General features: G+C 39.6%; 1 protein-coding gene across 16 annotated transcripts in view; it reads left to right on the plus strand.

Annotated features, from left to right (window-relative positions):
* The first annotated feature begins 595 nt into the window (after positions 1–595).
* LOC145539703 (anthrax toxin receptor-like) overlaps positions 596–19,023 on the plus strand; it is a 45,144-nt gene continuing 26,716 nt past the window's right edge. For 5 of the 16 annotated variants that reach the window (XM_081573705.1, XM_081573709.1, XM_081573707.1 and 2 more), the window contains exons 1-2: positions 2,384–2,895; positions 17,569–17,640. In XM_081573705.1, the coding sequence (XP_081429831.1) occupies positions 2,627–2,895; positions 17,569–17,640 (341 nt within the window). In that variant the 5' untranslated portion in view covers positions 2,384–2,626. Of the gene's footprint in view, positions 876–1,033; positions 1,343–1,989; positions 2,896–10,679; positions 10,712–15,314; positions 15,351–17,568; positions 17,641–19,023 lie in introns of those variants that run through there. The other 11 variants (XM_081573711.1, XM_081573720.1, XM_081573718.1 and 8 more) reach the window with 9 other exon arrangements.

Below are 19,023 nucleotides of genomic sequence, written 5' to 3' on the forward strand. Positions count from 1 at the left end.
AAAAGCAGTCACATTAAGGATTAGGACTCAATATATTAATTTGGGAGGAGGGGCACAATTCAATGCATAGCACTTGGTAAATATTTTTAAAAGTTATATCAGTGGTTTAATTTCTCCCCCTCACACACAAAATCACCAGGTAGAGAAGATATCATACAAAATATAAGCAACAGACTCACAGACATAGAAAACAGACCTATGTTGCCAAAGGGGACAAGAAGGGAAGGAGTGACAAATTACAAGCATGGGATTAACAAATGCAAAAGACTATGCATATACAGACAAGCAACAAGAATTTACTGTATAGAACAAGGGATTATATTCAATATCTTTAATAACTTGTAATAGAATATAATCTGAAAAATAGAACTATATGACTTTGCCGTATACTGAAACTAATACTGTATTGTAAATGAATACTCCTCAATTTTTTTAAGATATTGAATAAACAAGAAAAAATATATAAAAATTTGACAATACCAAATGTCGTGAAGAATGTGAAACAAGTAAAACCTAATTATGATGTCAGGAGTATACCACATCTCATCAATTCCAAATATCATATTATATATTTAAGATGTTCCATTATTTTAAATATCTTTCCAACAACAACAACAAAAAGAAAACAAGAACAGCAGTAATTGCTTACATATTTTCCATTATAGGTATTTGTAATAGGGGCGGGGTGTCACGCTGCCGTTAGGGCAAGGCTGTTAGCACAAGACCTTATTGCGAGATTGTTAGTGCCCACGGTTAGAGGTCCTGCTGCTCCAGCAGTCAGCCTGACAGTGACCCCTGTGGCAGAGAGTATGGTGAGAAGCAGATCCAGGCTTTCTCCCTGGGGCCCACCAGGGCCTCCAGAATCAGACCGGCAGGTGAGTTAGGGGCAGGAGACAGACTGAGGCTGTATCGTGTAGAGTTTGAGAACCCTCACCATGGCTGCCTACTGACCAGACTCAGGCTTTGAAGCAGCGGCCAACTCCGCCCCCGTCCCACCTCCGTGACCTAGTGGTGGCAACAGTCTCCGTGGGTCACAGTTCACAGGACGCAGTCCCCTGTTTGGGTGGCCTTGGGAGCCTGAGGGCCAGCAGAGTCCTGGGTTCCTGGCTCCCTCAGTGATGACAGCTGGTCAGGGACTGGAGACCTGGCTCTGAGGGCATCACTAGCTGAGATCCACTTCCTCAGCCAGACCCAGACACCGGCAGGAGGATCCAGACTTGGTACTAAACGAAAGTCCTGGGCAGGGAAATTAGACCCCATCCGGACTCCCTCTTTTTAGCCAGGGACTGGACCTCAGAGGATGAAAGTTGAGTCTTGGATCCTTGAACAGGTGAAATGAGAGGTAATGATGTCACTTTGTTTATGGGATTTGTTAAGTGTTAAAAGTCAAAAGGAGGCAAGGAGACAGAATTAAATGCCTCACCTTCCTTTTCTTGTCAGAATGGAAAAGAGCATTTCTTTGGTGAGGTTAACAGACACGTCATGACCTGACTGTAACCTGACGTCAGGAACAAAGGATCTGACACCAAGAAATTTGCAACAACTAACCAGGTCCCAACCTCACCTTTCCTATAAAAGGGCTTTCCTGAAACCTTTCAGGGAGTGCAGGGATTTTTAAGGTGTGAATCACCCGTCTTTTTGCTCTGCAAAGGCTCTGCAATAAGCCTTTGTCTGCTCCAAGCTCTGACATTTCGACGTTGTTTGGCTTCACTGTATGTTGGGCACATGGACTTGTGTTCCATAACTATTTTAGATTAAAGAATAGATTTTAATATATATCACTCTTTTGTGCATACAAAAGGAAACAAATTGGTTAAAATATTTCTAAACATTTTTATATTCACAGTCTGAGTTTTTGAAACACTTGATTCAGAGTTGTTAATGACCAGTGTTGCTCCGTGGAGCAGAGAGAGGCCATCCCCATTCAGCCCATTTTGATTTCTAGTCACAGAATTTGTGGGCATAATACAAAAGCTCTTGTTTTATGTCACTCAGTTTAGGGTGGTTTGTTAAACAGCAGAAGATAACTGGCATGTCCTTCATTCACAAGGAACTTTGACACTCCTGCAAGAACTTCTTCCCCTTCTAGATCCTTCCATCCACTGTGTCACAAGAATGACCACTGAAACCCTCTACACTCCCAGTTCCTGGACGTCCTCCCATTGGTGATGTCCATATCTAAGTCACCTCAGCTGCCCTCTTTCAACTGACAAAAAGGGAGGATTTCTCTGGGATTTTAATGGCTGCTTGAGACGGTTTGGGATGAGAGACAGAGGCCTCATCTTACCACCCCTCCAAAGATTCTCTGCCCTCCCTCTGGGATTATCAACAGGAGGACAATGAGCAGAGCTGCAGGTCACAAAGTCACCATGCCAACCTTCCTGTCCATCATAAGGGTCATCACAGAGAGGTCAGTCTCCGTGGTGTGAGGGAAGGGCTATCCCCCAAGGCCAGCCATTTTGCCTCTTCACCCTCAGGGCAGGTACTGGGGAAAGCTCGCAGTGCAATACAGTTAGAGGACTAGACGTGCCAAGGTCCCTGGGTACAAGTAGAGATGATAGTGGCCCTGGCCTGAGGTGGCGTGGAGTGATTAGGATCAAGTGGGAACTCAGGAGTGGCCAGTTAAATGGAGAGCAGTGGGCCCTGGATGCTTGGCCCTGGGCTCTTCCTTTTGCTGTTGCTGCCCCTTCCACTGCTGTGTGCAAAGTGCCTCCAGTACAGTGCCTTGGACTGGAGAAATTCCCGCCAACACCTTTGCAAGGATTGGGGAAATGTTCAGCGCTACTTCAGCCCAGATGAGATAAGCTTCCATGGCAGCAACATTCAGCCCAGGAGCAAGTCGAACAAGTTGTATGACTGTGATGGTGACTTCAACCTCTATTTCGTCTTGGATACGTGAGTGGCCCTCCCACCTGGCCCCAGGTGCCCCTCAAGGCACCTCTGTCATTAACATTACTGATGGCAGGAAATGGTCCAAGGGGACCCCAGGCTCCGAGAAAGAGGAGGCAAGGACAGTCTTGATCAGACCCAAGGAACAGACCTCTGTGACTTCCTTGTTCCTGAGGCAGAAGGAATGCTAAGTGACAGACGACAGACACAAAAGTACACATATTGTATGATACAATTTATATGAAACGTCCAGGATAGGTGAATCCATAGGGACAGAAAATAGATGAATGCTCACAGGGGATAGGAAGATGTGGGGGGTAGTGGGGTTGGTGGTTGGGGATTGACTGCTAGTAGTGACAGATTTGGGGGGAGTGATAGAATTTTTTTATAATTAGTAGTGATGGTTGCATGACATAGTGACTAAACTAAAAACCACTTAACTGTAGTCTTTCAAATGGTGAAAGTGAAAGTGAAGTTGCTCAGTCATGTCCGATTCTTTGCGACCCCATGGACTATATATGGCCTACTAGGTTCTTCCGTCCATGGGATTTTCCAGGCAAGAATACTGGAGTGGGTTGCCATTTCCTTCTCCACTCAAATGGTGAACTAGATGTTAAATAAATTTTGTGCTCGGTCATGTCCAACTCTTTTGTTACCCCATGAACCATAGCCTGCCAGTCTTCTCTGTCTATGGGATTTTTCAGGCAAGAATACTGATGTGGGTTGCCATCTCCTCCTCCAGGGGATCCTCCCAACCTAAGGATCAAACTTGTGTCTCCTGCATCTCCTGCATTGGCAGCAGGATTCTTTACACTGAGACACCCAACAGTGACTTCATATAAAATATAAATTTTATCTCAATTTTTTAAAGTATTCAGAGAAAAGAGGAAGGGGAAAACATTGTAGAGATGTGTCAGGTAGTTAAATAATAAAAGTTACAACAATAAAATTATGTCATTTTTCTGAAAAAAAATGGGCAGAAAACTTGAATAGATATTATTGCAAAGAAGACATGTAGATGACTAACAGGCACATGAAAAGATGCTCAACATCGCTAATTGTTAAGAGAAATACAAATCAAAACCACAATGAGGTACAATCTCACCCCTGTCAGAATGACTATCATCAAAAAGTCTACAAAATGTTGCTGAGGATGTGGAGAGAAGGAAACTCTGGTACACTATTGGTGGTAATGAAAATTGGTATAACCACTATTAAAAACAGTATTGAGGCTCTTTAAAAAACTGAAAATTGAACTACCATATAATCCAGCAATTCCACTCCTGGGTATAATTTGAGAAGATAGATGCACTTCATTGTTTATAAACAGCACAATTTCCAATTGACAAGGCATGAAAGCAAACCAAATGCCCATCAACAGATGATTGGATTAAGAAGACGTGTGTGTGTGTGTGTGTGTGTGTGTGTGTGTGTGTGTGTGTGTGTGTGTGTGTGTGTGTGAGATATATATATATATATATATTACTCAGCCATAAAAAATGAAATAATGCCATTTGCAGCAACATAGATGGACTTAGAGATTATTATACTATGTGAACTTAAGTCAAACAGAGAAAAATAATATTGTATGGTATCAGTTACATGTGGAATCTAAACAATAATACAAAGGAATGGATATACAAAACAGAAACAGACTCACAAAGAAAACAAACTTGTGGTTACCAAAGGGGAGAGGAAATGGAGGAAAGAAAATTAAGGGTATGAGATTAACAGACACAAACTACTATATATAAAATAGATAAACAACAAGAAATAACAGGGAATTATACTCATTATCTTGCAATAATTTATAATGAAATATAATCTGCACAAATACTAAGTCACTATACTGTACACCTGAAATACAATATTGTAAATCAACTACACTTCAGTGAAAAGAAGATTATTCTGAGCTCTTTGTCAGACAGTCCAAAGATCTCCATTTTTAATTGAAATATAATTTATTTACACTGTTGAGTTTCAGTCTACAGAAAACTGATTCAATATATACATATTTTTTTCCATTATAGATTATTACAAGATGTTAAATACAATTCCCTGTGCTATACAGTAGGTCCTTGTTGTTTATCTATTTTGTATATAGTAGTGTGTATAAGTTAATCCCAAACTCCTCATTTATACCCTCTTCCTCCCTTCCCCTTTGGTAACCATAAGTTTGTTTTCTATGTCTGCGAGACTCTTTCTGTTTTATAAGTTCACCTGAATCATTTTCAAGGTTCTGCATATAAGCAATATCATAAGTGATACCTTCTTTATCTGTTTAACTGTCAGTGGACATTAAGGTTGCCTCCATGTCTTGGCTATTGTAAATAGTGCTGTTATAAACATTAGGGTATATGTATCTTTTCAAATTAGAATTTTCATCTTTTCCAGATATATGCCTAGGAGTGGGATTGCTGGATCATATGGTAACTCGAGTTTTAGTTTTTTAAGGAACCTCCATACTCTTCTCCATAGTAGCTGCACCAATTCACATTCCCATCTTCAGTGTAGGAGGGTTCCCTTTTCTTTACACCATCTGCAGCATTAGTTATCTGTAGACTTTTTGAAGATGGCCATTTTGACCAGTGTGATTGCATTTCTCCAACAATTAGTGAAGTTGAGCATCTTTTCATGTGCCCAGGCTCTCCTTCAGGAGATGTTGCTGCTCAGGAGGATCCTGGAACCTCTTCCCTAAATGCTCAGGACTCTAGCAGCCCCGTGTATTACACCTGCTCCATGGCTTCTGTGGTCTGACCTCATAAATTTAGAATATAGGAAAATAAGTGGGCAAGCTGTGAATTGGGGAGCAGGAGATAATTCTTCTCTAGTTCCTTAGATTTCAGAGTTCACAGCTATTAGAGTGAATAGATGTGTTAGACTGTGAGGACCTTATAGATCATCAAGCCCAATTTCCACCTGTCCCCTTTTAGGAAAAAGACTCGTTTTTGCCTGCTTATATGCACCCAGTGACCAGGGTCACGCTTCCTATAGATCCAGCCCACTCTTTTCGGAGAGATAACTGAATTTTAGATAATACTTCCTTGTGGAGCAACAGTAACATTATTATATAGCTCAAAAATGACCCCATCTGGATAGAATGGATTCTGAGGTCCACTAACAGTGCATTATTTGTTCTCTACTTTGTTTTGTTTTTCTTTTAATACGGTGTGTTCCCCAAGATTACTTCCTGCTCCAGGCTGAAAGTTCTCACTTCTCTGTATTTCATATCCCTGTGCTTTCTACCTTACACTCACTCCCCTCAGCTTTTCCTTTGTTTTCAGATGACCTAGTGACTATACACTGGTTACTTGCTTTATATACTAACTGCATCAGCCCCTCTTTTCCTCTTTTAGTTCACAACCAACCCCATTAGGTGGGTGGGTTAGCACTTAAGGGAAAACTGAGCCTCAGAGGGCTTCCCTGTGGCTCAATGGTCAAGAACTGCCTACCAATGCAGAGGATGTAGGTTTGATCCCTGGATCAGGAAGTTCCCCGGGGAAGGAAATGGCAATTCATTCCAATATTCCTGTCTGGGAAATCCCATGGACAGAAGGAGCCTGATAGGCTACAGTCCATGGAATCACAAAAGTCAGCCACAACTTACCAACTAAACAACGAGCCTCAAAAAGATTAAGTAGCATGCCCCAGAGACTAAGTGGAGATTCAAACTTGGGTCTTCCAACTCCTGGCTGCCTGGCTGCACAGTACATGGTATTTGTTGTTCTTTTTAAAGCTCTTTTTAATATAATGCATATAATATAAAATTTTCCTTTTATGTACATTCACAGTGTTGTGCAACCATCACTACTATTCATCTCTAGGACATTTTCAACATCACATATTGAAACTGTACACATTTTTTTCACATTTAAGTTAGCTCTATTTCTTGCCCTTGACAAATATCTCCCCAAACCCTATTCCCCCCAGTCCCTGGCAATCACCATTCTCCTCTATGCTTCTGAGTTTGCCTATTTTAGATTCCACACACACAGAAAAAGAGAAATTGTATAATATTTGTCTTCTGTGCATGGCTTATTTACTTAATGTAATGTCTTTAACATTTGTGTCAATTTGTGTTGACACAAAAGGCAAAAATTTCTTTCGTTTTAGAGACTAAATAATATTCTATTGTATGTGTATATCATGTATTCTTTATCTGTTACTGGGCACTTAGATTGTTTCCATATCTTGACTATTGCAAATAATGTTAAAATGAGCATGAGAGCACACATACATATCTCTTCCAGATTCTCGTTTTACTTTCTTTGGGTCTATACCCAGAATTCCACCTATATTTTAAGAAAAAAAAATTGAAGAAAAGACTTTTCCATAATTTTCATCCTCATTTCCCACTTTTTTTGCTCTCCAATCACGAGCATGCCTCTAGCAGAGGCAGACCAAACAAGTAAAAATGAGTCAGTCATTGAGGCAGTACCACATGCTGCCTGGTTCATTGTTCCATCACATATTCATCACGGATAAATGGAAAGTTAACAGCATCCAGAAAAATGCATCACAGGAATCATTCTCCTGTCGGGCACGGAGACATCCAAAACAATCACCATCTGTGAAGGCTGACTCTCTGGGGCAGAACCTTGTTTAAGATATAATACAATCACATAAACCTGCCTGGTCTTAGCTCTCTTGCATTCCCTCTTTCTGAGCCTTTCTTTTTTTTTTTTTTAATTGGAGAATAGTTGCTTTACAATGTTGTGTTGGTTTCTGCCATATAACAACATGAATCAGCCATAAATATAAATATGTCCCCTCCCACTTGAACTTCCCCTCTCCCCCCCAACCCTATCCCACCCCTCTAGATTGTCACAGAGTACCAAATTGAGCTCCCTGTGTTACACAGCAACTTCCACCTAGCTAGTTTACATATGGTAATACATATGTTTCAATGCTACTCTCTCAATTCATCCCACCCTCTCCTTCCTGCAATGTGTCTACAAGCCTGTTCTCTATGCTTGCGTCTCTATTCCTACCCTACAAATAGGTTCATCAGTACTATTTTTCTAGATTCCATATGTATGCATTAATATATGATATTTGGTTTTCTCTTTCTGACTTACTTCATTCTGTACAACAGGTTCTAGGTTCATCCACCTTGCTAGAACTGACTAAAATTCATTCTTTTTTATGCCTGAGTAACATTTCATTGTGTGTATGTACCACAACTTCTCTATCCAGTCATCTGTCGATAGACATCTAGGTTGCTTCCATGTCCTAGCTATTGTAAATAGTGCTGCAGTGAACACTGGGGTACATGTGTCTTTTTGAATTATGGTTTTCTCGGGGGTATGTGCCCAGTAGTGGGATTGCTGGGTCATATGGTAGTTTTATTCCTAGAAACTGTACATATTTTTAAAACTCCCCTTTCACCCCAGTTCCTGGGATCCCATGTTATATTTTCTGTATCTGTGAGTTAGTCTAAGATACCACATATAAATGGAGAAGGAAATGGTAACCCACTCCAATATTCTTGCCTGGAAAATCCCACGGTCAGAGAAGCCTGGTGGGCTACAGTCCATGGGGTCGCAAAGAGTCGGACATGACTGAGCGACTTCACTTTCACTTTCACCACATATAAATGAGGTGATACAATAACTGGCATATTGAGTCTCATTTATTTCATTCAGTTCAGTTCAGTTCAGTCGCTCAGTCGTGTCCGACTCTTTGTGACCCCATGAATCGCAGCACGCCAGGCCTCCCTGTCCATCACCAACTCCCTGAGTCCACCCAAACCCATGTCCATCAAGTCGGTGATGCCATCCAACCATCTCATCCTCTGTCGTCCCCTTCTCCTCCTGCCCCCAATCCTTCCCAGCATTAGGGTCTTTTCCAATGAGTCAACTCTTCGCATGAGGTGGCCAAAGTATTGGAGTTTCAGCTTCAACATCAGTCCTTCCAATGAACACCCAGGACTGATCTCCTTTAGGATGGACTGGTTGGATCTCCTTGCAGTCCAAGGGACTCTCAAGAGTCTTCTCCAACACCACAGTTCAAAAGCATCAATTCTTTGGCGCTCAGCTTTCTTCACCATCCAATGCTCACATCCATACGTGACCACTGGAAAAACCGTAGCCTTGACTAGATGGACCTTTGTTGGCAAAGTAATGTCTCTGCTTTTAGCAAAATGTTTCTGAGGTCCATCCATGTTGTAACATGTGTCAGAATTTCATTCCTTTACATGGCTGAATAATATCTCATTGTGTGTACATATATTTTCTTTATTTTTTCTTCTGTTGATAAGTGCATGGGTTGTTTTCACTCTGGGGAATAGTGCTGCTGTGGACATAGTATATGTATATTTGTTTGAGTTCCTACTTTTATTTTGGTCATATGCCTGTGAGTGGAAGTGCTGAATCATGTGGTATTACTAATTCTATGCTTAACTGTCTTAATTATGCCATACTATTTTCCACAGTAGCAGTACCATTTTACATTCCCATAAGCAATGAACAAGTGTTGTCACTTCTCCACATTTCTCCAACACTTATTTTTCAAGTTGTGTATTGTTTTCTTTTCTTAACAGCCATCCCAGTGAGTGTGAAGTGGTATCTTGTAGTTTTGTTTGCTTTTCCTAATGACCAGTGATGCTGAGCATCTTTATGTGCTTGATAATTGGCCATTTTTATATGTTCTTTGGAGACACATCTATTCAAATCCTTTGCCCGTTTTTTTGAGTTGGGTCCTTTGGGATTTTGTTGTTGTTCTTGAGCTGTAGGTGTTCTTTATATATTTGGACATCAGTTCTTTACGAGATACGATTTGTGAGTATTCTCTCTCATTCTGTGGATTATCTTTTCACTTGATTAAAAGTATCCTTTGCACAATAGTTTTAAATTTTCATGAGCGTTGATTTGGTTTATCTATTTATATCTTTTATTCACTGTGCTTTTACTGTCACATCTAAAAAAATAACCACTACCAATCTAATGTCAAGAAGTTTTCCCCTGTGTTTTCATCTAGGAGTTTAATACAGGCATACCTCATTTTATTGCGCTTTGCTTTGTTGCTCTTCACAGATGCTGCATTTTTTATTTTACAAGTTGAGGGTTTTTTGGCAATTTTTCATTGAGCAAATTTGTTGGCTCAGTTTTCCTAACAGCATTATATTTTAATTGTGGTATGTACATTGTTTTTAGATATAATGCTTTTGAACATGTAATCAGCTCAGTTGAATCGCTCAGTCATGTCTGACTCCTTGCAACCCCATGGACTGCAGCACGCCAGGCCTCCCTGCCCATCACCGACTTCTGGAGTCTACCCAAACCCATGTCCAGTGAGTCGGGGATGCCATCCAGCCATCTCTTCTCTGTCGCCCCCTTCTCCTCCTGCCCTCAATCTTTCCCAGCATCAGGATCTTTTCCAATGAGTCAGCTCTTCGCATCAGGTGGCCAAAGTGTTGGAGTTTCAGCTTCAGCATCAGTCCTTCCAATGAATATTCAGGACTGATTTCCTTTAGGATGGACTGGTTGGATCTCCTTGCAGTCCAAGGGACTCTCAAGAGTCTTTTCCAACACCACAGTTCAAAAGCATCAATTCTTTGGCGTTCAGCTTTCTTTATAGTCCAACTGTCATATCTATACATGACTACTGGAAAAACCATAGCTTTTGCTAGACGGATCTTTATTGGTAAATTGTCTCTGGTTTTTGATATGCTATCTAGGTTGAAATAGAACATGTAACAGATTACAGTAAAGTATAAACATAACTTTTATATGCTCCAGGAAATCAAAATTCATGTGACTCACTTCTTTGTGATATTTGCTTTATTTCAGTGGTCTGGAACAGAACCCACAATATCTCCAAGGTATGCCTTTAGTTTTAGGCCTTCTTACATTTAGGTCTTTGATCCTTCTTGAAATACATTTTGCATATGTGTAAGGTAAGAGTTCAGGTGCACTCTTTTGCATGTGGACATCCAGTAAAAATATGTAGAAATACTAAAAATGCTCTCCTTTCCCTCATTAAATGCTCTTGGCACCCTTTTCAAAATCATTGACCGCATTTACAAAGATTTGTTACTGGAAGCTCTGTTCTAGTCTTTTGTTCTGTGTGTCTGTTCTTATGGCATTACCACACTATTATAATCACTGTAGATTTGTAATAAATTTCAAAACCAGAAAAGATGTGAGTCCTCCTATTATGTTCTTCTTTTTCAAGACTTTTCTAACTCTTTGAAGGCCTTTTGAGATTCATATGAATTTTAGAATGCATTGTTTAATTTCAGCAAAAAAGTGCTACTGAGATTTTGGTAGAGATTTCACTGAATCTGTAGGTAGCCTTACTAGTAATTTCAGCTTAACAATATTGTCTCCAGCCTATTTCTTTCCAATGATTTATCTTCTTGAATTTCTTTCAGCAATGTGTTACAGCTTTTGTGTACAAATCTTTTGTCTTCTTGGTTAAATTTTGTTTCTGTTAGATGCTATTTCAAATGGAATTGAATTTATTTCTTTTTTTGGAATGTTAATTGCTATTATATAGAAATGCAATGATTTTTTATAGTTTGATTTTGTATACTGAAACTTTGATGACTTTTTTATTAACTCTAACAGATTTTTTAATTGAATTTTTGAGGGTTTTTACATGTAAGATCATATTATCCAAGAAGAGAAGCACTTTCACATCTTCTTTTTCAATCTGTGTAATTTTTATTTCTTTTTATTGCCTGCTTGTTCTAGCTAGGACTTCCAATGCTATGTTAAATAGAATTAACACAAGTGGCATCCATATGTTGCTCTTGATTTCAGGGTAAAAGCTTCTCATCTTTGACCATGATGTAATGGTTTTACACTTTTCATATATAGCTTTTGTCATGTTGGGGAGTTTTCTCTATTCCTAATTTGAGAGTTTTTTTATCAAGAAAGAGTGTTGGATTTTATCATACTCTTTTCCTACTTGAATTGAGATGATCATGTATTTTGGTTTCTTCATTTTATTAATGTGGAATATTACATTATATGATTTTTGTATGTAGAACCATTTTTGAATTGTAGAAATCCTACTTGGTCATAGTATGTAAACATTTTAATATTCTGCTGGATTCAGTTTCCTAGTATTTTCTTGAGGATTAATGCATCAATCAATTAAGGACAATTGGTATTCTGCACTTGCAGTGTTTGGCTTTGGTATCATGTAATACAGCCCTCATAGAGTGAATTTGGAAGTGTTTCCTCATCTTCAACTTTTTGAAGAGTTTAGAAAGAGTTGTTGTTGACACTTCTTTGAAAGTTTGGTAGAATTCACCCTTGAAATCATCTAGTTTGGGCTACTATTGTTGGGATATTTTTCTATTTATGATTCAATCTTTTCACTAATTATTGACCTATTCATATCTTTCATGATTGGATTTTGGTTGATGGTATATTTCTAGTAATTTTCCCATTTTGTTTAGGTTATCTAATTTTTTGAATAGAAATATTCATAGTATTACCTTGTAATCCTTTTATTTTTATGTAGTCAGTAGTAGTGTTTCATTTTCTGATTTTAGTAATCTGAGTTGTTCCATTTTTATTAAAATCAATCAATCAATCAGAATAGGATTGTTTATAGTTATTAATTTTCCCTCTTGGCACTACTTTTACTGCATCCCAGGAATCAAGACCATCCCCAAGAAAAAGAAATGCAAAAAAGCAAAATGGCTGTCTGAGGAGGCCTTAGAAAAAGCTGTGAAAAGACGGGAAGTGAAAAGCAAAGGAGAAAAGGAAAGATATATCCATCTGAATGCAGAGTTCCAAAGAATAGCATCGAGAGATAAGAAAGCCTTCCTCAGAGATCAGTGCAAAGAAATAGAGGAAAACAATAGAATGGGAAAGACCAGAGATCTCTTCAAGGAAATTAGAGATACCAAGGGAACATTTCATGTAAAGATGGGCTCAATAAAGGACAGAAATGGTAGGGACCTAACAGAAGCAGAAGATATTAAGATGAGGTGGCCAGAATACACAGAACTATACAAAAAAGATCTTCACGACCCAGATAATCACGATGGTGTGATCACTCACCTAGAGCCAGACATCCTGGAATGTGAAGTCAAGTGGGCCTTAGAAAGCATCACTAGGAACAAAGCTAGTGGAGGTGATGGAATTCCAGTTGATCTATTTCAAATCCTGAAAGATGACACTGTGAAAGTGCTGCACTCAATATGCCAGCAAATCTGAAAAACTCAGCAGTGGCCACAGGACTGGAAAAAGTCAGTTTTCATTCCAATCCCAAAGAAAGGCAATGCCAAAGAATGCTCAAACTACTGCACAATTACACTCATCTCACATGCTAGTAAAGTAATGCTTAAAATTCTCCAAGCCAGGCTTCAGCAATACGTGAACCATGAACTTCCAGATGTTCAAGCTGGATTTAGAAAAGGCAGAGGAACTAGAGATCAAATTGCCAACATCCGAAGGATCATCGAAACAGCAAGAGAGTACCAGAAAAACATCTATTTCTGCTTTATTGACTATACCAAAGCCTGTGACTGTGTAGATCACAATAAACTGTGGAAAATTCTGAAAGAGATGGGAGTGCCAGACCACCTGACCTGCCTCTTGAGAAACCTGTATGCAGGTCAGGAAGCAACAGTTAGAACTGAACATGGAACAGCAGACTGGTTCCAAATAGGAAAAGGAGTATGTCAAGGCTGTATATTGTCACCCTGCTTATTTAACTTCTATGCAGAGTACATCATGAGAAATGCTGGGCTGGAAGAATCACAAGCTGGAATCAAGATTGCCGGGAGAAATATCAATAACCTCAGATATGTAGATGACACCACCCTTATCTTTATGAAAGTGAAAGTGGAGAGTGAAAAAGTTGGCTTAAAGCTCAACATTCAGAAAACTAAGATCATGACATCCGGTCCCATCACTTCATGGCAGATAGATGGGGAAACAGTGGAAACAGTGGCTGACTTTGTTTTTCTGGGCTCCAAGATCACTGCGGATGGTGACTGCAGCCATGAAATTAAAAGACGCTTAGTCTTTGGAAAGAAAGTTATGACCAACCTAGATAACATATTAAAAAGCAGAGACATTACCTTGCCAACAAAGGTCTGTCTAGTCAAGGCTATGGTTTTTCCAGTGGTCATGTATGGATATGAGAGTTGGACGGTGAAGAAAGCTGAGCGCCGCAGAATTGATGCTTTTGAACTGTGGTGTTGGAAAAGACTCTTGAGATTCCCTTGGACTGCAAGGAGATCCAACCAGTCCATCCTAAAGGAGATCAGTCCTGAATATTCATTGGAAGGACTGATGTTGAAGCTGAAACTCCAATACTTTGGTCACCTGATGCAAAGAGCTGACTCATTGGAAAAGACCCTGATGCTGGGAAAGATTGAGGGCAGGAGGAGAAGGGGACAACAGAGGATGAGATGGCTGGATGGCATCATCAACTCGATGGACATGGGTTTGGGTGGACTCAGGGAGTTGGTGATGGACAGGGAGGCCTGGCGTTCTGCAGTTCATGGGGTTGCAGAGTCGGACATGACTGAGCAACTGAACTGAACTGAACTGAAATGCTTTGACATGTTGAGTTTTCATTTTCATTTGATTTATGGTATTCTTAAATTTCTCTTGTGACTTCTTCTTTGATCTATTTTATTTGTTTAAAACTGTATTGTTTAATATCCATACATTTTTCATTTCTTCATGTACCTTTCTACTATTGATTCTCACTTCATTTGTGCTTGGAAAAAACATTTAGACAATTTCCATCTTTAGAATTTGTTTGGACTTACGTTATGACCTAACATATGATCTACTGAGGAGAACATTCCATGTGCACTTGTGGGGGAATTGGCCTTTTGTTGTTATTAGTTAGAGTATTCTGTACAAATCTGTTAAGTACAATTGGTTCATAGTGTTGTTCATGTTCTGTCTTCCCTTATTTCTCTATTTCCTTATATTTTGTCTAGTTCCTCTATCCTTATTGAAAATTTGGTATTGATGTCTTCCATCTTTATTGTAAATCTATTTCTCTCTTAAATGCTTACAGTTGCCTCATAAATTTTCGGTGCCTAGTATTTGGTGCCTGTTTAAAAAATTGTTATATTTTCTTGTTAAATTAACCCTTTTATGAATATGTAATGCCCTTCTCTGCCTTCCTAAAACTTATTTTAATTGAACCATAGCTGATTTACCATGTTAATTTCTGTTGTACAACCAAATGATTCAGTTGTATAAACATACATTCTTTTTCATATTCTTTTCCACTGTGGTTTATCATGGGATATTAAATATATTTTTCTGTGCTATACAGGTGGATCTTGTTGGTTATCCATTCTATCTATAATAGTTTGTGTCTGCTAATCCCAAACTCCCAATCCAACTCCTCCCCTATCCCCACTCCTTGGGAACCACAAGTCTGTTCTCTATGTCTGTCAGTCTCCAACTATTATTTGACATGTAAATTTTTTTCAGTATCAAAAATGATATTGGAAATGGACATCTTTTCAGGTAAGATATTTTTATCCTCCTTTTTCTTTCCTTAGAATAAATTTTCAAAAATAGGATTATCTATGTTTCTTAATATTTTTACAATTCAATATATTATGCCAGTTATTTTGCAAAGGCAAAATAATCCTTTCTCCAACCACAGAAGAGCTTTCTAGATTCACCTAAATTTTACCAGCAAATGGACATCTATCCATCTGTCTCTCTGAAATTTAATATGTAAAAATGATATTTTGTTCATGCTCTTATTTCCATTTAATTGATTACTAATGAAATCATTTTAACAACTTAAGTAATAATTATATTTCCTTCCTTGTTTCTTACAACAATTTTTTACTTAAAATATACTTCATCTAATATAGTCATACCATCTCTCTTTGAGTTTCTTTTAACATGGAATATTGAGCCTCTTTCCTTTTCAAATATTTGTGTCCCTACATAAAAGTAAGTCTCTTGTAGACAGCATACACATAGACCTTTTTTTCAAAGTTGAAGTAGAGTTGCTTTACAGTGTTGTGTTAGATTCTGCTGCACAGCAAAGTGGATCAGCTATACATAGACATATATATATATATACTCTCTTTTTAGGGATTTCCTTCCCATTTATGTCATCACAGATCACTGAATAGAGTTCTCTGTGCTATTCAGTCAGTTCTCATTGGTTATCTATTTTATACACAGTAGTATATATATGTCAATCCCAATCTCCCAGTCCATCCCACCAGGTCCTTCTCTCCTTGATGTCAGTTTTTGTAAATCCATTCTACCAATCTATGAAATTTGTCTAGAAATTTAAATTCATTTACATTTGAAGTAGTTGCTATATGGAAGGACTTCTGCCATTTTGCAGTTTGCTTTTGTTTGCCTTCTAGCTTTTTTGTCCCTTATAGTCAACATTTATGCTTACTTATATGTTTACTAGATTTTTTTGTAGTGACAGGTTTTGCTTTTCTTACTTTTTTGTGCGTATTCTATTATAGATATTTTCTTCATGATTATATGGACTTTAACTAATGTGTTAAAGTTATAACAATCTTTTTACAACTGAATCACCTTGCTTATAATGCTGATATAACAGAATTGTTTTGGAATTATAAATGATGCTTGGAAAGTTTCTGGTACATACATGTTCCATGAATGATAATTCTGAAACTCTTAGAGTCTCTATCTTTAGTTTCCTTACTACCTCCTGACAGTTCTAGATATAACCAAGAGGAGGCAGAAGGAATGGTAGAAAAAAGAAGGATGCTCTTAGGTCTGTGAAAATGAATGGAGAAAATCACATATAAATATGATATTCAGGATGTCTAAGCTCATTGTGATCTCTTGAGGTGAAAGGTTGAACTCCTGGTTGGTTTTTCTGACTCACATGCCTTATAAAAGACATGAGCCAACATTCTCTGGGGAAGAGCCCATGACAGGGCACTAGCCTTTCATCCCTACCATGTGCAGAACCTTGACAAAACACTTAGCTAGAGAGACCCACATTTTCCCTCCATAACCTGGAGTACAGCCTGCAGAGGTGTGGGATTACAAGGACCTTTGAGCCCTGGTCTGCAAGGCCCATTGAAGTTCCTCCCATCTAAACAGAAAGAGTCATGAGGCCCTCTAACCTCCTTATTCTCCATTCAGGTACTAAAGTCAGAGCTAATGGCAGTGAGAAACTGTTAAGTAGGGATAGGAAAATCCTGCAACTTTCCCTGATGGTGTGGACTGCGGTTTCTTGGCCCTAGTTCAGCCCCTCCCCATGAGTGTTCCCAGTAAAGATCTTTGGTGTCCAGAATGACTCAGCTTTGCAGGCTAATAAGAAAGTAGTAAAATAAAATGGTTTGAGTAGCACATCTTTATCCTGCCTGAGGCCAGGGCTCTTATTGTTGGGTCAAAACTGGGGGACCAGGAGAGCAAATGTATTAGAATTGCTTGGGCTTCTTCAACCACTGTATCCTCCCTTACTCCTTGAGTATCAACCAACCCCATTAGCTACCCCAAGCTAATGAGTCCCCAAGCACATGAGTCAGGTTGGTCACCTTCCCCACCAATGACACTGGTGAAAGTCACTACCAGGGTGACCCAGTGACGTTGCTAAGGGAGTATGACAGCCTTCAGCTACACGGGGTGGGGAAGAGTTGCTAAAGAGTCTGCTGGAAACTGGAGAGGCAGAAAATCTGCCCACCAAAAGAAGGTGCCTCATCCCTCTTAATCAGGTCTTCTTTGTTTTCAGGTCGGACAGCATGGGCAACTCCTGGAAGGACATTCTCCAATTAATGGATAAAATGGTGAAGAAGTATACAAAGTACGGCTGGTGTTTTCCTCTGCCAGGCAGAGTACACAGCTCTTCAGAGGTGGTGGGCATGGAAGTCCCTTGGGTCAGGAGCACAGTGCCCAGAGCCCAGGATAGTGTTCTGAAGCAGAAAGAAAGACACTACATTGGTTCCACTGGATCTTGGCAGCTTTCTGGACCCTTACCGGGGAGTGAGACTGCACTGTAGAGGAACACAGTCTGTGCCTGAAGACCTCACAGATTAGGAAGTGGGCAAACCAGTAACATACAGCTAAATACTGAGTTAAATGGTGCCAAGTGCCAAAAGCAAAGGTTCAAGGAATTATTTGAAATTTAAGGGAAAAAAGCAAGTACTCTTAGAGGGAGAAAAAAGGCAAGGATGGCTTCCTAGAGGATAGGGCATTTTGCACTAGGTCTTGAAGAATGAGAAGACAGATTAATAAAAACCATGAAGGAAATTTCTTGTGCAGTGAGGGATCTGTTAGGCTGGAAAGCAGGGTTAACTCAGGGGAAGGCTGATAGGAGAGTCTGGACAGAACAGTGTCAGGCCAAGTCCATGGGGCTCATGATACCCTGGGGCTTGGATTTCCTGCTGTGAGCAATAGGGAGCTATAGATTATCCTAGAGTCGGGGCCAGGGAGTAGGGTGTTTGACACGATTAAGGTTGTGTTCCAGGAGAAAAATCTGATAATTATAAGTTAAATGAGGTGGAACACAAACCAGAAGAAGTGGGGAACCCAGTTAGGGACCTATTATAGCAATTTTGCAAGAAGAGAATGAAGGTCAATGGACCAGAAAACAGTGCGGGGAAGAAGGAAGGATGTATATGAGAGATACTGCTGAGAGATAGAACAATTTCCCTGAGATAAGAGGTTGACAGGGAAGACAGGAGAGGAGGGAAGTGTGGGAAGATCCAAAGAATTTTACATTAGAAGAGAGGCCAGTGGAGAGGCCCTCACACAGTAGTACATGTGTCCACCTTTGTGTGTGTGCAGGGAACGTGTGCATATGCCTCTGTGTGTGTCCTTGTGTGTGTGTTAATAATTTTTTTAATTTATTTATGTGTTTAGTTATTTGTTTATCTTTGGCTGCACTGGTTCTTTGTTGCTGAGTGCAAACTTCCTCTAGTTGCTTTGAGTGGGGGCTACTCTTTTTTCCTGTGACATTGCCCACCAGGCTTACTTTAGAGGATTAAAGCAGCACTTAGCTGTCTAAGGTGAGCTTCACGACAGTGTTGAACTATGTAGAGAAGGTGATGAAGGACTCTTTGTTGCCATGCGCAGGCTTCTCATTGCAGTGGCTTCTTCTCTTGTGGAGCACAGGCTTTAGGCATGCAAGCTTCTTTGGTTTGCATGGGCTTCGTTGCCACGTGGCATGTGGAATCTTCCCAGAGCA

This window comes from Giraffa tippelskirchi, chromosome 2 (genome assembly GCF_054371585.1).
Source record: "Giraffa tippelskirchi isolate mGirTip1 chromosome 2, T2T-mGirTip1v1.2.pri, whole genome shotgun sequence".
Classification (NCBI taxonomy): Eukaryota; Metazoa; Chordata; class Mammalia; order Artiodactyla; family Giraffidae; genus Giraffa; species Giraffa tippelskirchi.